This window comes from Dryobates pubescens, chromosome 12, assembly GCF_014839835.1.
Source record: "Dryobates pubescens isolate bDryPub1 chromosome 12, bDryPub1.pri, whole genome shotgun sequence".
In the NCBI taxonomy this organism is placed as follows: domain Eukaryota; kingdom Metazoa; phylum Chordata; class Aves; order Piciformes; family Picidae; genus Dryobates; species Dryobates pubescens.
The window spans coordinates 23649435-23673959 of record NC_071623.1 but is presented as its reverse complement, the minus strand read 5'-3'; the positions used below and the strand labels follow the sequence as shown (position 1 = coordinate 23673959).

The 24525-nt window shown below is 38.7% G+C and overlaps 1 protein-coding gene across 1 annotated transcript in view; it reads left to right on the top strand.

The window, feature by feature from the left end:
• Positions 1–5209: 5209 nt before the first annotated feature.
• The window catches only part of MAP3K7CL (MAP3K7 C-terminal like), a 28375-nt gene continuing 9059 nt past the window's right edge, over positions 5210–24525 (top strand). Inside the window, exons 1-4 of the mRNA XM_009905688.2 lie at positions 5210–5249; positions 5390–5450; positions 5703–5811; positions 14770–14828. Coding sequence (XP_009903990.1) covers positions 5433–5450; positions 5703–5811; positions 14770–14828 — 186 coding nt within the window. The 5' untranslated portion in view covers positions 5210–5249; positions 5390–5432. The remainder of the gene's footprint in view (positions 5250–5389; positions 5451–5702; positions 5812–14769; positions 14829–24525) is intronic.

The window sequence follows — 24525 nt, the reverse complement described above, 5'->3', positions numbered from 1 at the left end:
CAGGTGGCCAAGAAGGCCAATGGCCTCCTGGCATGCATCAAGAATAGTGTGACCAGCAGGAGCAGGGAAGTCATTGTGCCCCTGTACTCAGCACTGGTTACGCCACACCTTGAGTACTGTGTCCAGTTCTGGGCCCCTCAATTTAAGAAGGACATTGAGACTCTTGAATGTGTCCAGAGAAGGGCAAGGAGGCTGGGGAGAGGCCTCGAGTACAAGCCCTATGAGGAGAGGCTGAGGGAGCTGGGATTGTTTAGCCTGGAGAAGAGGAGGCTCAGGGGAGACCTTATGGCTGTCTACAACTACCTGAAGGGTGGTTGTAGCCAGCAGGGGGTTGGTCTCTTCTCCCAGGCAACCAGCACCAGAACAAGAGGACACAGTCTTAAGCTGTGCCAGGAGAAGTTTAGGCTCGAGGTGAGGAGAAAGTTCTTCACAGAGAGAGTTGTTCGCCATTGGAATGTGCTGCCCAGGGAGGTGGTGGAGTCACCATCCCTGGAGGTGTTCAAGAGGGGACTGGACATGGCACTTGGTGCCATGGTTTAGTAGTCATGAGGGTTTCAGGTGACAGGTCGGATTTGATGATCTTTGAGGTCTCTCCCAACCTTATTGATTCTATGATTCTATGATTCTGTGCTACCTTCCATAAAGTAGTAGTTTTGTTATGTAAAGCACAGGACTGATATTTAAATGCTAACCATGGGCCTTTTTATTTGTGCAGTTTTTGTGTCTTAGCACATGATTCACAGCTTTTGGAAGTAACACACCCCTTAGAAGAGGAGAGTGCATAGTAAGTGAACTATAGGTGATTCCACCTTCTTTTGTAAAATGTGTGTAATAAAACAGATTTAACTGGAAACACTGACATTTAAAAAATATGTATTCAATGGGTATGAAGCATAAAATGATTATGAATTCAGTTTTTATAACTGCACATTCTGTTTAAACTGAGCTCAACTGAAGTATCAGTCTGGAATTGTGGAGTGTCAGAACCATCTGGAAAAATCACCCCTGGGTTATATACCCATCATTTCTATCCAAGCCCCTTGCTGTCATGGATATTGAACATTTTACATGTCTTAAGATTTTATGTAGAGAGGACTTTTTTTGACTTATTGTGATGGCATGTAATGAAGGCATTCACACCAACTAAATGCCATCTGTCCATTCAAAGCACAAGAGGATCTTAAGATTGGGGGGAAACCCTGGGTCCATGGAAACTTCAAGCAGAATAGTTTTAGTGAATTCACTAGAGCTAGGATTTTATGTATCTTCAGACAGATACTTTAACAGAAATTGGAATTGGAGCTGAAGATCAATATCAACTGCTGATGGTATTAATCTGTAGACTGTTATTTGCAGTAATGGTTGTGATTATAGACAAATCTTTCTCCCTCCCCTTCCAAAGGAGGCATGTAGAAATAAATCCTCAGTCCTTTCAGAAGCACATTAAGAGAAGAGAAAATGGTCAGCATAGTCAAAGGCACGGCCCCACTTTTCACTAACTCTTTAACTGCAGTTGACTGAGGCAGTTGAAAAGACTGCTTCATCAGATACCTAACTAATGCTGTAGCTGTCTGATACCCTCCCAGGTCATTGATGGGAAAAGGCAATGTGGGTAGAGTATCTTTGCAGTTTAGTCATTTCAAAATACGAAAAAGGTCTTTTGAGGCCACAAGGGCAACTGCTGGCTTCCTGAGATTTGCACTGATTAGATCAGTTCTGGGCTAAGGCCAGAAGGTGAGAGGATGAGGATAGCTGAAAATGTGACTTCACATCTCTATTTGTCCTGAACCTCTCTATATCTCAGCTGAGCCAAAAGAATCTAGCAATGTGCCTATACAGGAGATTTGTGTTAGAGAAACCTTTTTGATCTGGAATTAAAAAAAACACTTTCAAAATGCATTTTGAAATGTAAAAGGAGAAGAATCCCCTTTTGAAGCAGAGAAAAAATAAGTATAAATATATTCTGCACAATCAATTACTATCTGTTCTCCATTTTTCTCCACTTGTTCCAATGACTATGACAGCAGTCAATCAAAGAAATCATGTGGACAATACAAGTGCATGACACAGCTACCGAAAATAAGGTTTAAGGTGAACAAATTAATCTCTCATGTGATACTTTATCTATAAATTGCTTACCTGTGGTTTCAAGACTGATAAAAGCTATCTGAAATCACACTAGAAAATCCTGTGAGTTCAGTTAAGTCTCTGATTTAGTCAGATTTAGCTATCACTGCCATCACTAGCTCATCTATAAATACGTCCATTTTCACAGTGTAAGCATACTGAAATTTGCCCATTGCCTCCTCAGAAGTGCAGGGCTATCGTCTGATGTTAGACAAACCTAGCTTGACCAAAGCCAACATGGATCTAGCCTAACATGCCAAGCCTATCCCTTGTTGTTAGCTTTGATAGTTGCTGCTATCATTTGATAGTTCACTTGTAGCCAGTCCAAGTTGGCAGTGTCAGCCCAAGCTGATTGGAGCTGCAGACATTTTTGCTGACTGGAGTCATGCTATCTTTGCCAGTTTGCTGGAATAGACACAGACACTGATTGGGTCATGCTGAAAACATTCCTGTCCTATGAAGCAAGTCTGTTTGTATTTTAGGTTTGCCAGGACTAATGAATTAAAAATCTTGGGCTCGCCACAGTTTGCTGCTTAATAATGCCTGTGACAGAAGGATTTTTTCCTCCCTGAAGCATGACAGCATCATAATCCCTTGTCACTGGCAAGGAGAGGAAGGAAAAGCAGAATTGTGGAGAAAAGTGGAAAAGAGTGATCTTTTGGGACAGCAGATCCTATGGGAAGTGCAGGTAGCAGCATGTTGCTCTGACAGCTGTCTCAGCTTCTCAGACCGTGTCAGTTTGTTGCTATGCAGCAGGTGCAGCCTTTTCTTTTATTGAAGCTTTACTCCATAAAGGCAACAGCAAGCCAAGGCAGTGGCTGGCCCTGGATTATACAAGTGCAGACACTCCGCTAAGTGAGGTAAGGCAACAGGTGTGAAAACTGAACTAAACTGATAGAGCTATAACAGCACTTAATCTGAGTTTGCCGCAGATTTTTTTATGGAGAAACAGCACCCAGTTCTGTAGGCAATTCTTCTGAAGAAGGGAACTGCTCATTAAATCTTGTTAAATTCCAGGTTGCCCACTCACTCTCATCTCTGTCTGCAGAGATACTGTTCTTCGTGAGTGGAGAAAGCAGGTGGGGAATTGGGGCAATTGGTCTGCATGTCTCCTGTATCACCTCATTTGTACACAGACTCTTTCCATCCCTCTCTGTTCCCTTCAATTGCTTTTTTCTTTTTTGTAACAAAGAGCTTGAGGATTCCACACCAGAAAGAGTGAAGGGATGAATGTAATATAAAAGAAATTGGATAACAGGGCAATTGCTTTTTGAGAACTGGAATAAAAGGAAAACACTCTTTTGTGTTATGATAGAATTCATCATTTCTTATTGAAGAGATAGCGATTTTTGCCCTTGCATAGTAGGTGGTTAAAAGAGGTGATTTAAAGATATTGCAGACCACAGAGTATGTGACTGGAGTAAGACAATGAATTTACTCCTAGCAACATTGCTAGGGCAAGTTTAAAACCTCTAGCGGAATGCATCATTCTAATTTCTTAGGCTATGATATTAAATGTTAAGTATACTCTTATGTGGAACACCACTTAGGTAGTAAACAGATGTCAGGGGTATGTGTACTACCAATACCGAACGATGAACAGCCTTGTTTCAAGGATGTGCCTGTCACTTAAAATCTTTGGGATCAGTAATTATGGTTTTGGTTTGTTTGTTTAAACAATGAGATGTTTTAGATGTGTCTGATAAAGTGAGGGTCTGGGGATGGGGGGGGAAGAGATCAATAATGCTTAGAAGGTAAAGTTATTTTGTCAAATGCAATGCACTTCAAAGTAGACTATTTCAGTTGACTCCAGGGATCTTTTCATGAGTCCAAAACACACTGCAGCAGTTTAGTTGACTTTTCTTTGTCCCTGCCCCATAGATAAAAGTTCAGGTTTTGGTGTGTCTTGATTATTAGCAATCAGTAATAAAGAACAATCGTTAATATCCCTTATGTATGAGTTGAAAGAGATAAACCCAGGTCCAAGTCAAATTTATTCAAAGTAATTGTTTTAGAATATTGTTGTTATTTTGAGAAAAGAGTATGCATTGCTACAGAGTAACCATGTCATTCTGCTAGCTAAATATTAAGACAGAAAAAGCAATCAAAAAGGAAGTGCTGAAATTACTGGGTCAAATGCAAAGTTGATACTCTTCCATTGATTGCAAGGCAGTGATGTCCGGGAAGTGTTTGATTCACTTGTGCATCACCAGAGAATATTATAATCCTGAAATATTGTTCTGATTGATTTTCTATTGATTTTCTGAGACTGACAAATACTTGAGTGTAAATTAGAATGCATTGTTGGTATTTCCATGCAATACAATAGCTACTTTACTGAAAAACTGCTGGCCTGTTGACTTAGGAAACTGCCTTTTGTTTTCACTAGCTACATGTTGTGTTTTCTATTGATATGTGGTACAACTTCTAGTATATTCATTGGATTTTCCTGAAGAATTTGGATTCTAATTGACTGGGGAGTTTTTATGGCAATCTAAAAGCTCCTTTCATAATTGTCCACATGGCTGGTATGAATACAATGCACTCTGGATAGCATAGCCTTCAGTCCTAAAATAATTTCTTTCTGGGCAGATCTTTTGCATGCATGAAGTCTCATTGACTTCACATTCTCCGGTACATGGAACAAATCAGAAGATAGATATCTGTGAATTTTAGCAGCTTTGTGTTGGGTATACAAGGGAGATTAAGTTTGCATTCAGCTATTTAATAGAATTTAACCAAAACTGTTCATTCAGAAGGTTAAATACACATAAGCAGAGCTCTGAATACAACTTCTGTGTGTTCAGAGGTGCTTCAATTATACCATTACAGATCAGTATTAGCTAACTCTTTTGCTGCTCAACAATTCGTTAGTGCACTGCTTGAAATGAACTAGCAGTTTTCTCAATGGACAGGGTTTCATCTCAATAAAACCACTTTTTGGAGTTGGTGGTCTCAGAAGAAAGACCGAGGACTGAATAAGGTCCCCATCTGGGAGTCAAACCCATGCAGACAGACCCCTACATCTGCACAGAGTTCCACTGAAGAATCACCACCAAGGTTTGGAGACTCAGTAGCTTTCTGACCATTAAGTGTGTGACTATCAGGCATAGTTTGGCTGGGTGAGTATGGGTGGAAGGTAGGAGGATGGGTGCCTCCTCATTGACACCATGTGGAGTGGTGTGCACGTTTACAATCACATGGCAGACTTGGGGTCATGTTACTCTCAACTCCCCACCCCTTCTTCCTTCTTCACCTTCAGAACCAGGCAGCATTGCCACGAGTCAAGGCTTGCTGAAGGGGCAATGGCGGGGAGCAAGCAGGTGAGGAGAGGGGAAGCTTCCTTTGCCATCATTCTTTCTAATCTGTAAATAGCAAAAGAATGTCTCTGCACTGAATTTCACTTAAATTCTTTATAAATGGAAAAGTGAAATGATGCTCCCTTGACTTTGATTCTAAGCATTGCTTAGCTAGAATGAGAACGGTAGCTGTGAATGCGCATGAAGAGCGTTAAAACTCATTTGTTGAATGGTGTCACGTGCTCTGTATTAAATATATTATTTGTATAATTGCAGCTGGAACAAACAAGTAAAAGCATTGACTCAAGTGCCCACATGATCACCACTGCCAGGGTACCTGCTGATAAACCAGTGCGAATTGCCTTCAGCCTGAATGACTCCTCAGGTACAGTTAATGTATGGAGTGATCCACAAAGAGAGAATTGCTTTTAAATTTTATGTGTTCTTACCAGTGTTTACCATATCAAATGAAGTTATGGGTGGATTTATTTTCCTGAGTGAGAGTATGTGATTGATTTTCACGTCTGGTTGCTTTTATGCTTCCATTAACAATCTCATTAGACTAAGCTCACTAGACTGACAGTTTAGATTTTAACTTTGTTTCGGTGCTTTATCAAATATACTTAGGACTGTAATTAACAACTGAATTTACCTGCATATGCAATATGTCTAATTTTAAGGAGTTTTAAAATAATAAAAGCAAAAGGACATTTTGTACTAAGGATGAAGCTGGAGCAGGAATAGACTTTCCCTTTAGCAGGAAGGTTGAAAAGTGCCACACGTGCCCAGCTTGGTGAAAGGTTTCAGGAAACGGATGCCCCACATGGCATGTTCCCTGAGAAAGCAGCAGAAATTTCATTGATGTTTATCCTGTCAGTTCATGCTGACTGAGCATTAATTTCCTCAAACATACCACATACATACACGGAGCCTTTGGTCTTTGAAATAGATTGATATAATTAGTTTGCAGCTTAAATATTATGAAAGTCTAGAGGGCTGTTGCCAAACAGTAAAAGTCAGAATGAAATAAAGTAAATCAGAGGCTGGAAAGCATCCCCCACCAAAAAACAAACCACGTTGGCTATGCTGTTGCTACAGGTGAGTGCCTGAAGTCAGGGCTGAAATGTGTCTATGGCAGGAAATACAAGGATCTCTGATAATGATAACTGATGGGTGCTTTGTGGGATGGTGTGTATTGTATCATAACATAAGGCCAATTCCTGAGCTTTGTGTGAACAAAAATCTCAGCTTGAGTAGGATTTTCTCATTTTATAAAGATTTTAGAATATGCATTATCTATCCCAGGTAAGTTTTGTGTAATATTCCTTTGCAGCTACAAGCCTGAAATGGAATCTCATTCCCTAAGCAAGGGAATTTCAAACCAAATGTCTTCATATATTATTGCACGTAACTTTCACCTCGCAAAGATGAGTGACACAGAAAGACTGAGACAAGGAATGTAAAGAAGCACATGTGGCCATCTGTGTACTCTTTGTCGTAAATTAAAATAATCTAGTAATTACATTTTTATGACAGAAAGTAGTAAGGAATCATTCTCATCTCTCAAGATATAGTGACAAGGTGAATTTCTTACAGGAATTATGGCAGAGATGGGTCTTGAAGACAGATGTAAAAGAAGGGGAGTACAAATTACTGAAACAAGAATCCTTGTGTGAGACACTGAAAACAAGTCAGGGAAAGCTGAGACCATGGGAAAATCAAAGAGGGTAGAGTGGTTCGTGACAAGAGACGGCAGTAGGAAATGACAAGGTTGTGAATAGCTTGGAAGGAGGGGACATGAAAGGCAGGAAGCCTAGCTTCCTTAACATTGCATCATATTTTATTTTTACTTTTCTATCCTGCTAGTAATTCCAGCCTCTCTGCTAGTGTTAGAGAAATAAACATAATTACATGAAAGTATTATTTTTTCTGCTCTATTTTGTTAATCTTTTCCAAACTTTTGAATCCCTTATTGCACATATGTAAGTCTTCCTGCAGTATGCACTCCAGAATCTCTGTGAGCATTGATCGGTAAAACTAAATAGTTGCCTGTAAAGCGAGTGCTATGTTCTCCTCTGCACCGCATCCCCTTGGGGACTGCCAGGAGGTTTAAACCAGCTTACTGTTCTACTGTGTTGTAAGGATTCTGCTCTTCTTAGTGGTAGTCCTGGACATAGTTATTATATTTGATATATTTAAAAGAGGTGAAAGAAATTAACTTCTGTCAGGTCTGAAAATTTTGAGCTAACCCTGTTTGAATCAAGATACTCCAAATAAGTGTTTAACACTTCTCTTTTTAAGATGAGCTGCAAAAATATTCAACAAGTAGACCTTTAAGTATTCCACATCTGGCTTTTTTTTCCCTCCTCCTTCTTTCTTAGCATTTATTTAATATTTTTTCTTCTTTACAAGGATATTTGTTTTCAGTTCAAACAGGAGTTACCTGCTTTAAGTGTGTTAGTAAAGCATCAGGTGAGACATGTGTACTGCTATAACATATACAAAAAGTTCTTTGCTTGGGTCAAGTGGTGAGGCAGTTTGTTTGACTCAAGTTTCTCCTTAAACTCTTTCTCACTGGAAAGGGGCAGTGACAGATTTCACCAAGAAAGGCTGCGTTCTCCTTCCGGGAGCTGTACAAATGCTTACTAGGAGGAACTGGCAGCATAACTAGATATAAAAAGGGGAAATGGAATGTTTCTTCTGGGTGGTGATTATCTCACTGGCTAGGATTGCAACCAAGCACTGGGTGTGAAGAGCAGCAAAATTTCTCCCAGCTCATGAGAAGAGTTAACTGAACTACAAGACTGGAGCTGGCTTATCTTAAGTGTAGAAGAAATAATTTAATTTTATTATATCATTTGTCAGTCAGCACCTGATGACTGAAATCCTGGACAGCTTTGTGCAGTATTTTTAATGAGGAAGCAGGCTAAACCGTGCCTTAAAAGTCTCATCAGCGAGTGCTATGTAAGAAGACAGTTTTATGATGTCTCTCTTATTTCTATATATATACACATACCTATGTTTGGTTCTTTTACTCAAGTTCACTAAGCTGGCATCAAACATGGGTTTCTTAGAGCATCTGCACACTATATTGCACCATTTTGCCTTAAGGTACCACAGTAAACTGATGAATTTGAAACATATCATTTTAACCTATCTTATATCACCTGGAAACTAATGCAAGTTAAATTAAACATGGTGTTCCAAACTTTACGTGTTCCCAAATAGAAAGTTCATTGCAGTTTATCAACATCCACTTAATTAAATCAATGAAGTTTAATATGCCCTCACTTATCCCACTAACTCTTATTTACTGAACGTATTAAGATACAATGGTTATAGCAGCAACTTTATTAAATTTAGACAACTGGGTGTGTTTTGTGTAGTAGTTCTAACAGAAGGTTGATAGCTAAGCATCTCTTCATGTTCCCTCCAAGACTAAAAGCTTGAATCTAGCCAAAAGGTTCTGCTAGTGATACGTTGTAGTAAATTACTGGTTTTGAAATTACTAGTAATTTCTTTTGTATGAAATCAGCCTACCTCTGATAGCACTCTTCAGAATAATCACTAATAACAAAAGGAAAACATAGATCTTCTAACAAAACTGATGGTGGAACAGTGCAATATTTTTGCAGGCACAACAGACAACTTAGTCTACTTCTCTGTATGCCTTTTTTATCATAATAACTGCAAAGAATTTTTTGCTTTTGTAGTTCATCATGCAAGACTGTTTGGCAACGATTGCTTCTTCAATAGCAACCTTCAGATCCCTGCTCTATCCTCATTTTGGTTGTAGTTGGCAACAGAGTCTTTCCAGCAGATAATATATTGCTTGAAAATCAGTAGGGACTGCTAAAAAGTATGGCTAAAATTTACAGAGCTAGTTTCCTAAAACTGCTCTCCACCTACAAGTAAATGGCTTGATCTTTGGGAAATTAGACAGGAGCTTAACTGAGATATCCTCAAAGCAATAGTGCCTATGCATTCAGCAGAAGATGCTTTAGGCTTAGGTGAAGGTATATGGAGCATGAGGGTTTTGCTCTTATCCCTTCTGTTATGGGCCCTTTCTATTTTGGGGAGGTCCACAACTCTTATTATTGAGCAAGCCTTTGTAGCCTATTCCTGGGTCAGGCTGTGACCATTCCCCACTATTTTATGAGTGAGGTAACTGTGAGGTTGTGTAAGGTCATGTCAGGCAGGGCTGTGAATAGAAGCCCGGGAGCTTCACACAACAGTGCCAAGTCTCAGTCACTTAGCCACATAGCCTTCCAGGATGAATTTGATGAGTCTGTGCTTGTCTGTCGGTAGGCAGGGCTAGGGCTTCTGGATCTCACTGCCCTCCTAGGGCCAAGAGTGGACCCCGATACACCGTTTGCCAGTGTTGTCCTGCTGCAAGTTGCAGTCCTTGCAGTTGAGTTTGAGCACTTTCCCTGTGTGAGGGCTGATCCACTTACAGGATAACAGCCTACTTATGTTACCAATTTAATTCTTTAATTTAAGAGGAAGAGATCTGAATACACTTACCCACTCATGTAAGAGAAAAAAATAGCACCTGATTGTATAATTAAAGACTGGGTCATAACTCAGTTACTCAAGGAAGCAGAGCTGTGATTGGCATTTCCTAAATTTTGAGAGCTTGATTTAGCAACATTAATGTGCTTTCAACACATTTAAATTTTTGTGTTCTATTTCTGTCCTTGAAGATCCTAGACAAACTGTAATTTGTGAGTTTATATTACAATTAAATCAGATGTTGTTGCTAAAGTATTTGTCCGTTAACTGTTGCCCACAGTTCAGCTAAATGGAGCAGCCATATGCAAAGAGACTTCATTCTACCAGATATTGTGTCAGTCAGTCAGTCAAACAGCAAAGTGTGAGAGATTTCACCCATTCATCTACATGGGGAGGTCTGGGCTGAATATGATTAAGTAAGTGAAGCCTTCAGAAAGCATGATTTATTCTCAAATGTGCCATATTAGCATATAGCAGGGGCCGAATACATCAGGACATCTCTGATAAGTAGCAAGCCTTTTGTATGAAGAAAACCAGTCTTGATACAGTCCAGTCTTCTAAATCAGATGGTTTGGGTCTCTGTACCACATCTTAGAAGACTCTCTCATGTTTGTATTATTAGGTGCTACCAGCAGAGAGACAAGAGCTCACCTGGGCAGTGAAGGCAGCTTAGCCTTGCTGTCCTTACAGAAAGCTGCCCATCGTGCCATTTCAGCATCAGGATGCACTGACTGGGCAGCATGCTTAGGGTGCTTGTTCTTTTGTTCTTAGTTTAACTGTAAGAATGGTCAGAGGGGCAATTTGTCTTAGCCCAACTGGTGGAAAGCACATAGAGAAAGTGATTTCCCTGGAGAGATGCTCTTTGTTATAATGATGGTTTTCAGCACAAGCAAAGTGAGTGTATGAACCTGACGAAACACACATAAAAGACAAACTAGTCTATACACCAAGTCTTTGATTAAAAAACTATCAGTTACATGTGCAGATGTTCATTTTGTAATCAGAGTACATGTATTTACCTTTAGTACACTTTTAAATATAGACCTTCAATATTAGTTTTGGAATCTATGGGAAATCAAGAAGTAGTACTCATTTAGAAACCAAGCAATGGATACTTGTCCTGAGTTAACACAGCCCACCCTCACAAGTCCCCTTGTGTTACTTTCCCTCCCACAAATGGGAGGGAAAGTAACACAAAAAAACCCCTCTCTGGGTTGAGATAAAGAATATAATGAGATAATACAATGCACAACTGCCTTAATCCTATTTGCAGAAAAAAGTGCAGCAAAATGCAGAAACAGCAACAGAAGCCAGCGACCCTCCCACACCCCAACCTGTAGCCTGCCCAGTGGAAAAAAACCCCAACACCCCAAACCCCAGAAACCAGAAGCAGCAACCAGGACAGGAGGCCTCTCATGTAATAATCTGAACTTCAAGCCTCATGGTGCTTTGTTCCAGACAGCAGCATGATATTGAATCCTTCATCAGCAGATGAATGACAACCCATGACAATACTTTGTTAGGTGGCTGTGATGAAGTCCCTAGTCTGATTCTTTGGCATCAGTGCTTAGTGCCATGGAGTTTGCTGGGATGGCTGTAACACTCAAGTGTATGGTTTTTTTACTTTCTTGTCTTTTGATCAGAATCTGAACTCATTTTCAGGTACAGCAAGTTGCAGTCTCTAAGTTTTGGGGGTTTTTTTATGTTTTATGCATTTTTTTATGTTTCCAACAACCAGCTTGAATTATAAATCCTTTTTCTTTACAAGTCACACAGGTAAGGGAGCAGTAAAAGAGTGACCGCAGTGGTGAGATAGTTTTTGTATCTGGTGAAGCATCAGATGAATTATTTTCACAGAAATACAGAAATGCTACTAACATTGTTATAAAGCAGATCTTTGATTGTGTCAGTGCTTCCTTGTAACAATCCAGGCACTCACCAAATATCGATAAGAAATTGAGCAAAGGAGGAAAAGAGCTATTTCTGGATTCTGTTGTCTAGTTAAGGAGATGTAGAGTGAAAAAGAACAAATGCAGACGGATGAGATAGTGAAGAGTTTTAAACTGCAGAATATTTTCTTTGACATGTCAGATATTTACAGTGGTTTTGGTTTTCAGAGTCGTAGTTTTTGAAGGATAGAACGCAAGATGATTTTGTCTGATCTCCCACGGAAGTATTCAACACAACATTCAAGCTTGTATGGGAAATAGTGTTTCTTTTGGAAGAAAGTGCAAGAGTTTATATCTTTCTTCTTGGCTTTCTGAAAACATCCTCAAAAAGAATGTTTTAGGAGGCAAATGACTGCTGTCATTTGCTTTCTCCTTGTGTGAAATCTAAATATGTTTAGTTTTTACCAATTGATTTTTGTTGTTATTGTTGTGGCTGTTACTGTGACAACAGTGAAATGAAGACTAACCTTATGCATTAAGTTATTGTGCTGGAACTTGTGGGGAAAGATTTTTGTTCCTTTTGGTTTTTTTGTGAAAAATAAGTCAGCTATGAGGGTGTCTGTTGATTTTTGCAAACCAAATACTTCAGCTGAGCCTAACAGAATTAGGAACTCAGAAAAATTTAAAACCACTGAAGTCCACAACTTCTCTCTATGATGTTCTGCACATCAGATGATGATTTAAACAAGTCTCAAACTAGCACAACTAAAAAAAAACCCTAGCAGCTGTTCATTAGATGCTAGGGCAGGCCCATTATAAAATGTACTATGGTATGTCATAATGGTTCGGATACCAATATGTTCTATTTTTAGTACCATTGACTCAGTCACTTGAGTTCAAAAAATAAGCAGGGAACATCTGTTTATTGAAGGATTTCCTCTATAGTAATTTTTCTCTATATTATATCCTTTTAAAAGTATTTTGTTGTTTTTTTTTTTAAACTGATTCTTTTCAGAATGTAGCCCAATATATTTTCTAATATTCTGATCTGCATTAATTTTGGGGGGTTTTTATTTGTTTGTTTGTTTTAAACATCCAGTGAAGTAAAAAAGCATTTATTGGCTGATGTTTCTTTAAAATTCATGGGGTTGCTGTTGTTTTGTTTTTCTTCAGTTAAAGACTTTCAAGGTCCTTCCTTAAAGCCACTCTACTGAAGATTGTATTGCTGGAATTGTCAAAACAAATAGCAGCTTAAGTGCTGTCCACGACTCTGGCCCAATATCTCTGTCAGAATATTTAACAGCTATTCAGCCAAATATTTGCAGAGCAGCTGTACCCCTAGTCAGACTGAGTCCTATTTCATCCTTATGATGCCATATGATTCATCTTTCTTCTTTTAGAATATTGGTCTATTTTTAAATATTGTACAAGAAAGCAACATCAAATTAAAGGTAAATGTTTGTATATCAGTGTGATGCAATTCTACTCAATTAAAGTAATTTAAGTATTTTTCAAGAACCAGCATGTTTGGGACATAGTGTGAAGAATTAAATTGGGGAGGGGAGTGGGTATGACTTTTTGACAATACTATCATGACTATACCTCATGATAACACAGAACTTTGCTTTGTTTCCTGAGGAAGTTCAAAAGCTTTTGGTTTTGCCTCATGTATCACAGTATTCTTTTTTCTTCTCTGGGTATCCCTTTCTAGAGGTGCCCAGCTCTAGCTAAATCAGTTAAAGTGAAATTACAACCATATATTAGCAAATATGTTTATTCTTCATAGGATAAAGTGACTTACTTTATTTTTCCCCCAGTGTACTTTGCTGTATGACCACTGAGGGCAGGATAAAGAGATAACAAATATTTGAAAAGTAATTAAATCCTGGTCTGCACTCTTTAAGAATATTCAGAATCAGCTTTGAAATGTGGTTCTTTTAATCTTCTTGGAATGTTGTTGCAGTGTACAAGTCTGCCAGCATAGAGCAGGTTGCAGGCTCTGACCCATGTTAGCAATTTTCTCCTATGAGAACCATCCTTGCTTAATTTTGACACAAGTAAGTGACCCTGTAAGAGAGCTAATAGTAACCTTCTGTTCACCTCCCGTAACCTGTAGTAAGATGCATAAACAGTCATCACAATCCAGTACAAAACCAATGGTGTGAAAGTCACTGAGAAAGAAATATTGCAGTGGCTAGCTGTGACGCTACCAAGTATGATTCATATTTTTGATCTCAGTCCAGCTACTAGTGGGCAGGTGTCCACACCACAACACTGACGTAACTGGCACAGTCTATCCCACCTGTGCTGGAAGCCTGTACTAAAAATAAATAAATAAATAAAAACACAGTTTGGCTCGTTGTCACAAATAAAGTTTGCTATATACAGGTTAGAGTAAAGACATCTCTTTGCAGTAAGGCAAAATTTGTGGTGACTTACCCATTTTAATGCCTGTGCAGCTAACAGTCCTCCAGTTCCATGGTTGCCAGGCTGGTTTATGTGTTCTTATGGTTGCTTTTATGTGGTGGGAGAAAAGATTTCTGTTATTGTGGTTCAGCCCCAGTAAGCAATTGTGTTGTGATGGGAAAGATATCTTTCCCTTCATTCAAATATGAACTCTCTGGGAGTAAGGATGCTGTCCTTGGAAGGTTCTTTACTTCACATGTTCTGCTGTGCTAACTGGCTCTGTTCTATTTCTCAATCACTGCAATATAAAATAGGCTTCCTGTCTCTTCAGCACCTAAACATTTTCTTATTGCCAACCCACTACTGTTTTCAAGGAGTCCATTAAGGTATCTCAAGTGCAGAAAGATAAGCAGTTGCAGAGGTGTTGGCAGGATCCCAAGATTGTGAATATATGCAATGTAGTACCACATTAAACAGATTATTTGAAATGCCCTTTTCAGCAGACATTGACTTTTCACATCATGTTTACCTTTTAGATGATGCTTTGTCTGAAAACTTCCCTTTGGCATTTCCAGAACTAGATCAGCAGCTGCAGGTAAACTTTTGGTTTGGGTTTTTGGTGTTTTGTTTTGTTTTGCTGTTGTTGTTCTTGCTGGTTTTGTTCATTTGTTTACTACAGTTCTACGTCACATTCACTATATTTGCTATGGAAAAGCCTCTCTGGTTGTTATACTAAGGTAAAAGTTTTCAGTGGTGCTTCTCTAATATATTAACATTTAATAAGACTGTGTATTTCTATAGGAAAAAAAACATTGCCATTTCAGGATTTGCAGAAAAAAATTGATTTCACATCTTTAACCCAATTGCAGTCTGCTCCAATTTGCCAGCATAGCAAAATGGAGCCCTGATATACTGAACAATCAGATAAATGGCAGTTGATGGCAACTCCATGGTGCACCACGCACAGACCCAGTTCTGTATCCAGGGATTATTTCCCTTTCCTCTGTAGCAGTTCTGGAGTGTTTGTTGGCTTTTGTAAACTACTTCAGATCGTCTGTTTCCCAGGAGCATTTAGACTTCCTCTGATATTTCAATATGAAGGCAGTTGTTTCCTGAGTGTAAATTGAGAAAGGCATTAGCAGACGGTGTTGTCCAATGATGTCATCCTTCCTGTCCCCATCAACTAGTGAGACAACACTAGAGGACTGCTGACTTAAAGGACTAAGTTTTCTTTCCTGCTGCTCTCATCTGAAGACTGACTGAGGATGACAGAGGCTCTTCTTGCTCTATGCCTCTAATCCTGAAAATAGAGGCAGGTTCCTTAGGATTAACTAGGAAAGATTAAAGGAATGAATAGAAACCTAAGATTTGGGCTGAAAGGACCAGGGTAGTATGCTGGCCTCTTTACTCCACTGATCTTCCAGTACAGCAAAGATGATTGATTTTTTTTTCTCTCAGAAAAATTGAGAAAAGCAGCACTGTTTCATGGCTGAAGCACTGAACTGAAAATAAAGGACCTGCATTCTGTTTCCAGCTCTGTCAGTGATCACACTGTGTGATCCTGGAAGAGTTGCTTCATCCATGTGAAAAAAATCCATGTCTGAAAAGACATTAATAATTGTGACCTTTATTGTTAAAGAGCATTGAGATCAGTGGGTGAAGACTGCTCAAAAAGAGCAAAGTATGATTAGCATCACTGCTGTTGGTATATGTAAACAAAATTGTAATGTCAGATGTAGGCACTTCCCAGGCCAAGTGATGATTTTATAATTAGGACTTTTATGACTCATTACTGGAACATAGAATGTACTCTAAACATGTAACTTCACGACACGCTGAAACCGCTCCTCTGGAAGCATTCAAGTGTGCTGGATAAATAGTAGCCCTCCAATAGAAGTTTAAGCACATGCTAGAGCGATTCCACAAAGTACACCCTCTTGGTCTGTTAAGTACCTGAGGTTTTTTCAAAAAGAACCTTCCTGTACTCTCATGATCTCAATATGTTAACAAATTCAAAGAAACAGTCAAAAGCTTTGATTCAGATAAAGTTATTTTTATTATCCTTCAGAACCTTTTTTTGGTAATACTGAGGTAGTTGAAAGGATAACTTGTGAGGACTATCTGGCTGACTCAGCCACTTGAAAGTATAATCTCAGTGGCAGTGCCTCCTCCTTTAGCTTTTCAAGCTTATGTGCATTTTTATTTTTAGATGTCTTTATGTTTGACCAGCAGCAGTTAAGTCAATGTAGGGTTCTGAGATGATGCAGAGAGAATAGTGCATTTAGTTTTAGCAAGGAACATTGGAATTTCCTTGCTCTTATCAATCCAGATCACAGTGTAACATTGTAACTATTTAATGTAATGACATGGTTTATACTACTTTAAAATTTCAAAGAAACAACTGTAATGAAGTTATAATACACCCAGTTCTATTTTCTTATCAGTTACTTTTTTTCACTTGATACTTTAAAAAATACCTTTTAAAAATGATCAACTGCTAAGGGTGTATCAGCCCCCTATAGCACGGGGTTGCAATTTATGTTAACAGAACTACAGCAGCTTTGAACCAGGTAACTACTGTATTACAGCAACAAAGTACAACCTGGGCTTCACCAGGATCTCCAGAAGTACTGAATGGTGGTGTCCCTTGTCATTTTCTCTATCCCAAAGCTAGCTAGTATAAAGCAGATCACATTAAGTGTCATGTAAGTGAACCCTATAATCAACTGTCATAGCAGCTTGAAATGCTTGAATTCATAAGAGTGCTGGGACACATTTTCCTAATAAAAATATCACTTCTAGAGCCACAAGATTTCCATCACCATGCCATAAATCTAGTCAAAAGCATTTGTGTTTTATTTAAAGTAGCAAACTATAAATGCAAGGTAAGTGGCTATATAATAATAGGCACTTCAAAAAAAAAAAGGAGAAAAAAAAAAAAAGGCAGCAATAACTTTCCAGGCTTCAAACATGCAAAGGAACATTATTAGCTGATCTTCAGGTTGGATTTTGAAAGCTATGTAAGTTCACCGAGTGACTTGGAAAATCGAAGCCTTAGAATTTTATGCATGCAAGCAACAGACCACAACCTGAGTACCAAGCAATTTGCACCTCTGTTTTAGGCTTCAAGCCCTTCTCCTTATGTGTGAGGCCCTGGCAGACAGTTTGTTTAAGCAGAATTACCTAGTATTCCCAATTTTCCTACCATGATTCTACCATTCCTATTCCCTTGGCACTGGTATCCAATGGCAGGGCAAAGTTCAGTGCAGTCTCACCCTGACAAGATAATAAACCCTGCTGTCCAAGCACCAGCACCAGCTTTACATAATTAGAGGCAGGACTGTCTGGAGAAAAGTTATTTGTAGGAGACTAATTGCAAATAGCTAATTATCTGTAAGGACTCTTACTAATGGATAATCCTAGTTGAATGTTCCAGCTTCTTTCTGAAGAATAAAAATGAGCAGTCTAGCATTCTGACCTACTAGCTAGGTGTAGACCAAAAATGTCATTTTTTCCAATTATCTTTTTGAATGTTTTTTCTGTTTCTCTGAGGGGAAGAAGTCCCAAGAAACAGTTTGTAAGAAAATCATACAAATTCTCTAATTTGAGGGCTTTACTTTTTTTTTTTTTTTAAATTTTTACTTTAAAAAAAGAAAATTACTGTAGAATAGAATAGAATACAATACAATACACCAGGTTGGAAAAGACCTTCGAGATCATCAAGTCCAACCTATCACCCAGCAACATCTGATCAACTAAACCATGGCAACAAGTGCCTTATCCAGTCTCTTTTTAAACACTGCCACCTCCCTGGGCAGCCCATTCCAATGGGCAATCACTCTTTCTGTGAAGAACTTCTTCCCAACATCCAGCCTAAACTTCCCCTGGTGCAGCTTGAGACTGTGTCCTCTTGTTCTGTCACTGGTTGCCTGGGAGAAGAGACCAACCCCCACCTAGCTACAACCTCCCTTCAGGTAGCTGTAGATAGCAATAAGGTCTCAAGCAGGCATAAAAGCCATACCTATGAGTACAGAATAGTTTAAGCTATATGCAGGAAAAGTTTGTCCTTTTTTTTGCAGCTTCAGTATTGAAAAACACTACTAAGAAGTTTCTGATATGCTACCAGTGAAACAAAGCTCATATTGATAAACTTCTTGCTTTCAGTTCCGTTTGTTTGCAGTATTGGAAATTGTTCTCTTCCCACTGATGAGTAACACTTTGACTAAGGATAAAGTGTTTGCTTCTTTGGGCCTCAGTGTCATTTCCCTCCTGCCCTTGTGTGAGCAGTGTGGTGGGTAGTGCAGCAAGCGTAGGCTTGCTACATTTGTCAGTTTGCTATTGGGAAACATTAACCTCTTCGCCATGTGTAAAAGTTGGCCAGGACCTCGGAAGGCACTTCCTTGATTAGCTGTATAGTGGGTGGTGGCCCCTCTGTCAGACACTCAACTGCGGGTTATCTGCTATATTTAGATACCTACATCAGCATCTAAGGCCTTCTTGTTTAGGTCACTGAATATAGAAGATATCTAGTGTTAAGTACCTGCATTACTATGCCCTGCGTGCTGTCTTTCCTGTTCCAGCATTTCCTGTGACTTGCTCAGTTCATCTCTCTCTTCTCCATTGAAGTCTTTATTTCAGCTGGGAGTTTGATCTTAAAGAGGGAAGAACACAAATCACAGATGGATGCACTGAGTGTTCCATAATTCTTTATCATCTCCTCTCATGAAAGCTTGAGCTTGAGAGAGGCATTTATGTCATATTTTGTGTTACAAATCTGTTGAGATCAATGGAGGTAGACTGTAAAATTTCTGCAACAGAGAAAAGGCTTCAACCATTTATAACATCAGTTTGTTAAGTCAAGGGGTAGTTTTTCATGCTTTAGTAGGAAATGTCTATATAAATGAAGCAATGAAAATATTATGAAAGGGACAGTTGTGTGCAGCACAAGCATTTAGCAGAAATCTTGTTTACTCTGGAACTTTAAGAATGGACCTATTGCTTCTACTGAGTGCAAAGACTCTTGTTAGACACATGCAAATTATTTTAGGAAGCTTAAAAGTGTACTGTGCTTTTAAAGGCTGTGCTGTATTTTTTAAAATATGTGTTAATTCCAAGAGAATTCCTAGAGTACTCTGGTACTATAATTAGATTTGAGTGCCTATGAATTTGTTAAGTCTCCTGTAATGTTACTGTGATAATTACAGTCTTGAATTAGTGAGACATGGATGTTTACAAAGTCAGGGCATCATTCTAAGGCTAGAAAAGAGTAGAAAATCTTTCAGGAAAGAGAGCGAAACTCTCAGTTACTCTCATTCAGTTGACTTGAATTGTTTGGAGAAAAGATAACTCCTTACTTCCATAGCACAACTAGGCTAGATATATGCTAGGCTAGATGTCTGAAAATGGTTGTTCCAGTTGCATGATTAGAATAGAATAGAATAGAATAGAATAGAATAGAATAGAATAGAATAGAATAGAATAGAATAGAATAGACCAGACTGGAAGAGACCTTCAAGATCATCACATCCAACCCATCAACCAATCCAACCCACCTAAACAACTAAACCATGGCACCAAGCACCCCATCAAGTCTCCTCCTGAACACCTCCAATGATGGTGACTCCACCACCTCCCCAGGCAGCCCATTCCAATGGGCAATCACTCTCTCTGTATAGAACTTCTTCCTAACCTCCAGCCTAAACCTCCCCTGGCACAGCCTGAGACTGTGTCCTCTTGTTCTGATGCTGGCTGCGTGGGAGAAGAGACCAACATCCGCCTGTCTACAGCCTCCCTTCAGGTAGTTGTAGAGGGCAATAAGGTCACCCCCTGAGTCTCCTCTTCTCCAAGCTAAGCAACCCCAGCTCCTTCAGCCTCTCCTCATAAGGCTTGTGTTCCAAACCCCTCCACAGCTTTGTTGCCCTTCTCTGGACTCGTTCCAGCAAAATGTACCTGAAATCTTTTGGTTGGAATAACGTGAATGTGGTTCTTTCATTGTAAAAGAGTGCACAAGACCATATAATTAATATGGTCCATGGCTAAAATACTGGCACTGAATGTTCTGGTTTTCAAGAATAATTTAGCTGAAGATTAACAAATTTACAGAAAGTGAGCCACCACTCTTTAACTGAAGACTGCCTTCTCGACGAGTCCTCATGCTCAGCTGTCAAAACTGCAGGATACAATTTTTTTCTTTAAACTTCAACTTTTTCAGGATAAAATTTTGGGTTTTCGCAGGAGAATCAAAAGGTAAATGTAAACAAACAAAAGTGAAGTAAAAAAACTCCGTTTTAAACTTTTGGAGTGCTTGAGTGACTCTATCAATTATACAGATTTGTGGATCTGGAACACTGATAAGACAAAACACTTTGTCATATGGATGACGCAAAAAAAATTACTGAAGACTATCCTCTTGTGTTCCCCAGAAAAGATCTTAAGTAGAACAGCTCCTTCAACCTTTCTTGAAAAACAAGAAGGATGGCTCAGGCTCTTCCTATGTCTTCATGAGCTGCCATTGCATATCATCTTCCAACATCTTTCACATCTGAGTTCCAAACAGAAATCTAAATAAACGGTGGGTATGTCTTGTAAAGATGTACAGACGCATGTTACACAACAGCTTATAACAAGACCTCTTAGTGCTTACTTGCTGTATTCGATAGACAGTTTGTCAGTGTCACAGTGAATTATTGAACAAAACACAAAGAAAATTCAGACCTTGTTGAAAGTGGGGCATAGTAGGGTAGACCACCAGTTATAACTGAAGTGGGGCATAGTAGGGTAGACCACCAGTTATAACTGAAAGCTGTAGGTTTTATATTAGCTTTGTGAACAAAATCAGAGACGCTCTATGTGCGTATTTTGCCAGCACAGGAAAATGAGGGTGGATGACACTGAAGCCTGAAATAAGCAGGATTAAAAGTAGCAACTGTTGCCATTAAATATAACTTTCTTTGGCAGAGGTGTTTTTTGCTTATGTAGCAGGTATGTTTTTATATTTATTAATTTATGGATGGGCAAGATGCTACATGAAGTAACAAGCTTGGACTGTTTTAAAGAAGTGAAAATAATACTTGGACTGCAAACTTACCATTAGTAAGGTCTGTTGTAATTAATTGCCTGAGTAAACCAGCAAGCTCTTACCAAAAAAAGTAGTATACAGACTTCATGGATGAAAAGTGCTTACTGCTGGGATTTCCAGTTCTTCTTCTCTGCTATGGGAATGCCAACAGGGTATCATCTGCAACACTTCCCACAGCCTGGCCACAAGATTCAAAAAAGTCATTGCAGGTGGAATGGGAAGCAGAAGAAGACTGCTTGAATAAGCTGAGGAGAATGGAAATTTTATCTTGGATGGCTTGGAGGAATGCAGCTTTATTGAGACATAGGTCTTAGAAAGGATATGAGAGCCCTCTGCAAATATATTGCACAGGTGAAACAGGTAGGACAGAGAGCCACCCTTTGGAAGACAGCACTGGCACATTCAAAGACTATACAAAACTGGCTTCAACAAAAACAAAGTGGAAATGACAGAAATGTTTCTAATCCTTCGTGCTTCTTGGAGTCAGATAGGGACTTCAGTTATTCTAAGATAGAACTGGGCAAGGTTGTGAATTGCAGGATTCCTCCCATTCCAATTTAGTTGAATATGGCCTGGTCAGGTAATTGTTACTATTATGTTTTCCATGGGAATATATTAATATTGTAAATATTTGCTGACTAATTGGAACACATAAGTTTTGCTTCTGTTTCTGTGTTTGTTTGTTTGTTAGGAGTTTGCTCTGCCATCTTACAAAAATGCTTCTGTTGGTGGGAACATATCTATCCTTAATTTTTCACACTCTTTTTATGTCAAAAAAGTAGGCTATTAGACACAGATAAAATAATTTCTTTGTGCTATTGTGTTGGCTTGCATTCTCTGATGGGCAAGCAAAGAACTGACTAGACCTGAATCTCTCCATTTTCTCTTGTGATTGCAGTAGAGGTGTTTGTTAAATAATGAATGCATGAGCCTTTTTCATGTCCTCCTGGCCAGAAATTACTCATGAACTCTCTAGGTACTAACTCCAAAACTTATCTTTGAAATGCCAAAACTGCAAAAGAGTAAACCAAGTTGCCTAGCCATCTAGGCTAGAATGTTTAATACCATCAGACAGAACTGCAAAGAACTGCACAAACAGAATATTAGTAAACTGACTGTATCTTTTATTGTTACTTTCTTTTGAGTGGTAAAACATCAATACAAGAAAAAATGACCCTGAAGAGGAAACAATGATAGGAAGGGGTTTGAAAGTCAGCAACTGGTTCTAAGCAGGAATTAGATACTAAGTCTCAACATGACTAGATAATTTTTAGCTCTCTATATATATCTTTTGAGTGGGAAGCTGGAATATAGAAACTGAATGCTGCTTAATTTTTAAACTGGTTTAAATCAGCTAGATTAGCAGAAACTGAGTTGGAAGCAAAAGCAAGGGTTTTCTTTCTTTTGATGTGTCACCATTTGGGGACTTTCCCTGAGTACCATTCGAAATTGTTTTATTGTGACGCATTTGTTGTTTGCTGCTGCCCAGTGGATACCAGAGATGCTACTTTGGCTCACCCTTGCATTCTTGGATTAGAGCACTGAGACTTCTATATTCTGTCTTGTTAAATTTATGCTTATTATTTGGGGGGTTATATGAATGGTGCTATTGTTTATCTACACTGAAAAGCAATTAAAAGTCCTTTCCTAGGGACCGTATTCATCTGGGAGTGGACTGCTCTTTCCCTGGGTTCCCACGTTCTCCATGTTCAGAAAGCATGAAACAATGTCCTGTGAAACAATGCTGCCACAGCATTTTTACACTTAGAGGCATACATTTAGAACACTGCATACCATCTACAAGTGTTTGCAAGGTCCATACATAAGTTACATTTGTGCATTGGCATACATCTGGAGCAAATTTGCCATCCTTCCTGGATAAAAATATTTTTAGTCTTTGTCTCTGAGTATATTTAGTAAAAATTAAGTTTCAAGATCGTAGAGAAACTCTGAAGACTTGTGCTTTTGTTTTCCTAACAATGTCATTGAATGAATATTACATTACAGAGAAGAGTCAAAGTAGGACAAGAAAAAATAAAACAATGTACTTACATTGTGAAAGACAATTGGGTGTTCTTTAACGGGATACTAAAGGAACTATTTAAAGTGCTTCCTTTTGCTTCAAGCAGGTGGCTCAAGCATGCTATTTGGAGTTCATTTACAGTCAATTGATTCATGGTTAACAACTTAAAAATTCTATGCTTCCTGAAAGTGTTATAGACAAAATGTGGCAGTCAATCCAGAAGCCTGAATTAAGTTACATTAAAGAACAAAAAACACTGATGTTAAACCAAACTGTAAATTCAAGATCTTAATTGAAATTTATATGAGGAGTTCCTAGGATAGCGTAGGTTTATTTGCTACATTTAATACCTCCAGTGTGCACTCAAAAAAATTAGTATCTTGCAGCAATGTCAGTATCTAGGGTAGGAGGTACAGAGCTTTTTCCTTCACTGTGTCTTTTTTTTACCTGATCTTTTGTTTTTAGTTGCTATTCTTAATCTCACCTGCACTTCTCATGGAAATTTCACACACTCTGCAAATATAGCTGATTTTACTCATAACATTTCTTCTAACAAGGTATATGTATCCTTCTACTACAGGGAATAGAGATGCAGAGAAACTAAGTGTGATCTTGAGCAAAGTATTTACACCTTGGAGCATAGAAGGTGAAGGATAGAAAAATCCTGACTACACCATAGTCAGCAGTATAACTAATGTTGAGTCCAGCAGAATCATCTTTAGTGTCCCAATTCATGGTCCTGTCCCATTTAGTAAGAAAATGGAATAAGCAATGCATTTGTGACCAAAAAAACCCAACATGTAGTCGGTAGAGCTTGTTTGCTTGTTTAGCCTTCTGCCCAGTGCTGCAGGTTCTACAGTGAAAACATCACCATATCTTTTATGGGTCTGACCACTACATTCTTCTATCACTGTAGCTGAAAAAAACAGAGGGAGGTAAGGATGGGTTTGTGTCTTTTACTGTGCTTTGTACTTCCACTTAAACTTCTAATTCTTTCCAGTCCAGTGTGGAATGGTTTTCTTTAACTCCTTTGAGAAGGGTTAATTAGCATCTGTCTTGCTCCTTAAACTAAGACACTAGGGAAAAAAATCCTTAAGTAGTCTCACAAGAATTAAGATAAACATTACATCTTTCAAAATATGTGCAATTTTCCTAATATTCCATTCAAAAGCAGTAATTTTTTCTTCTTCT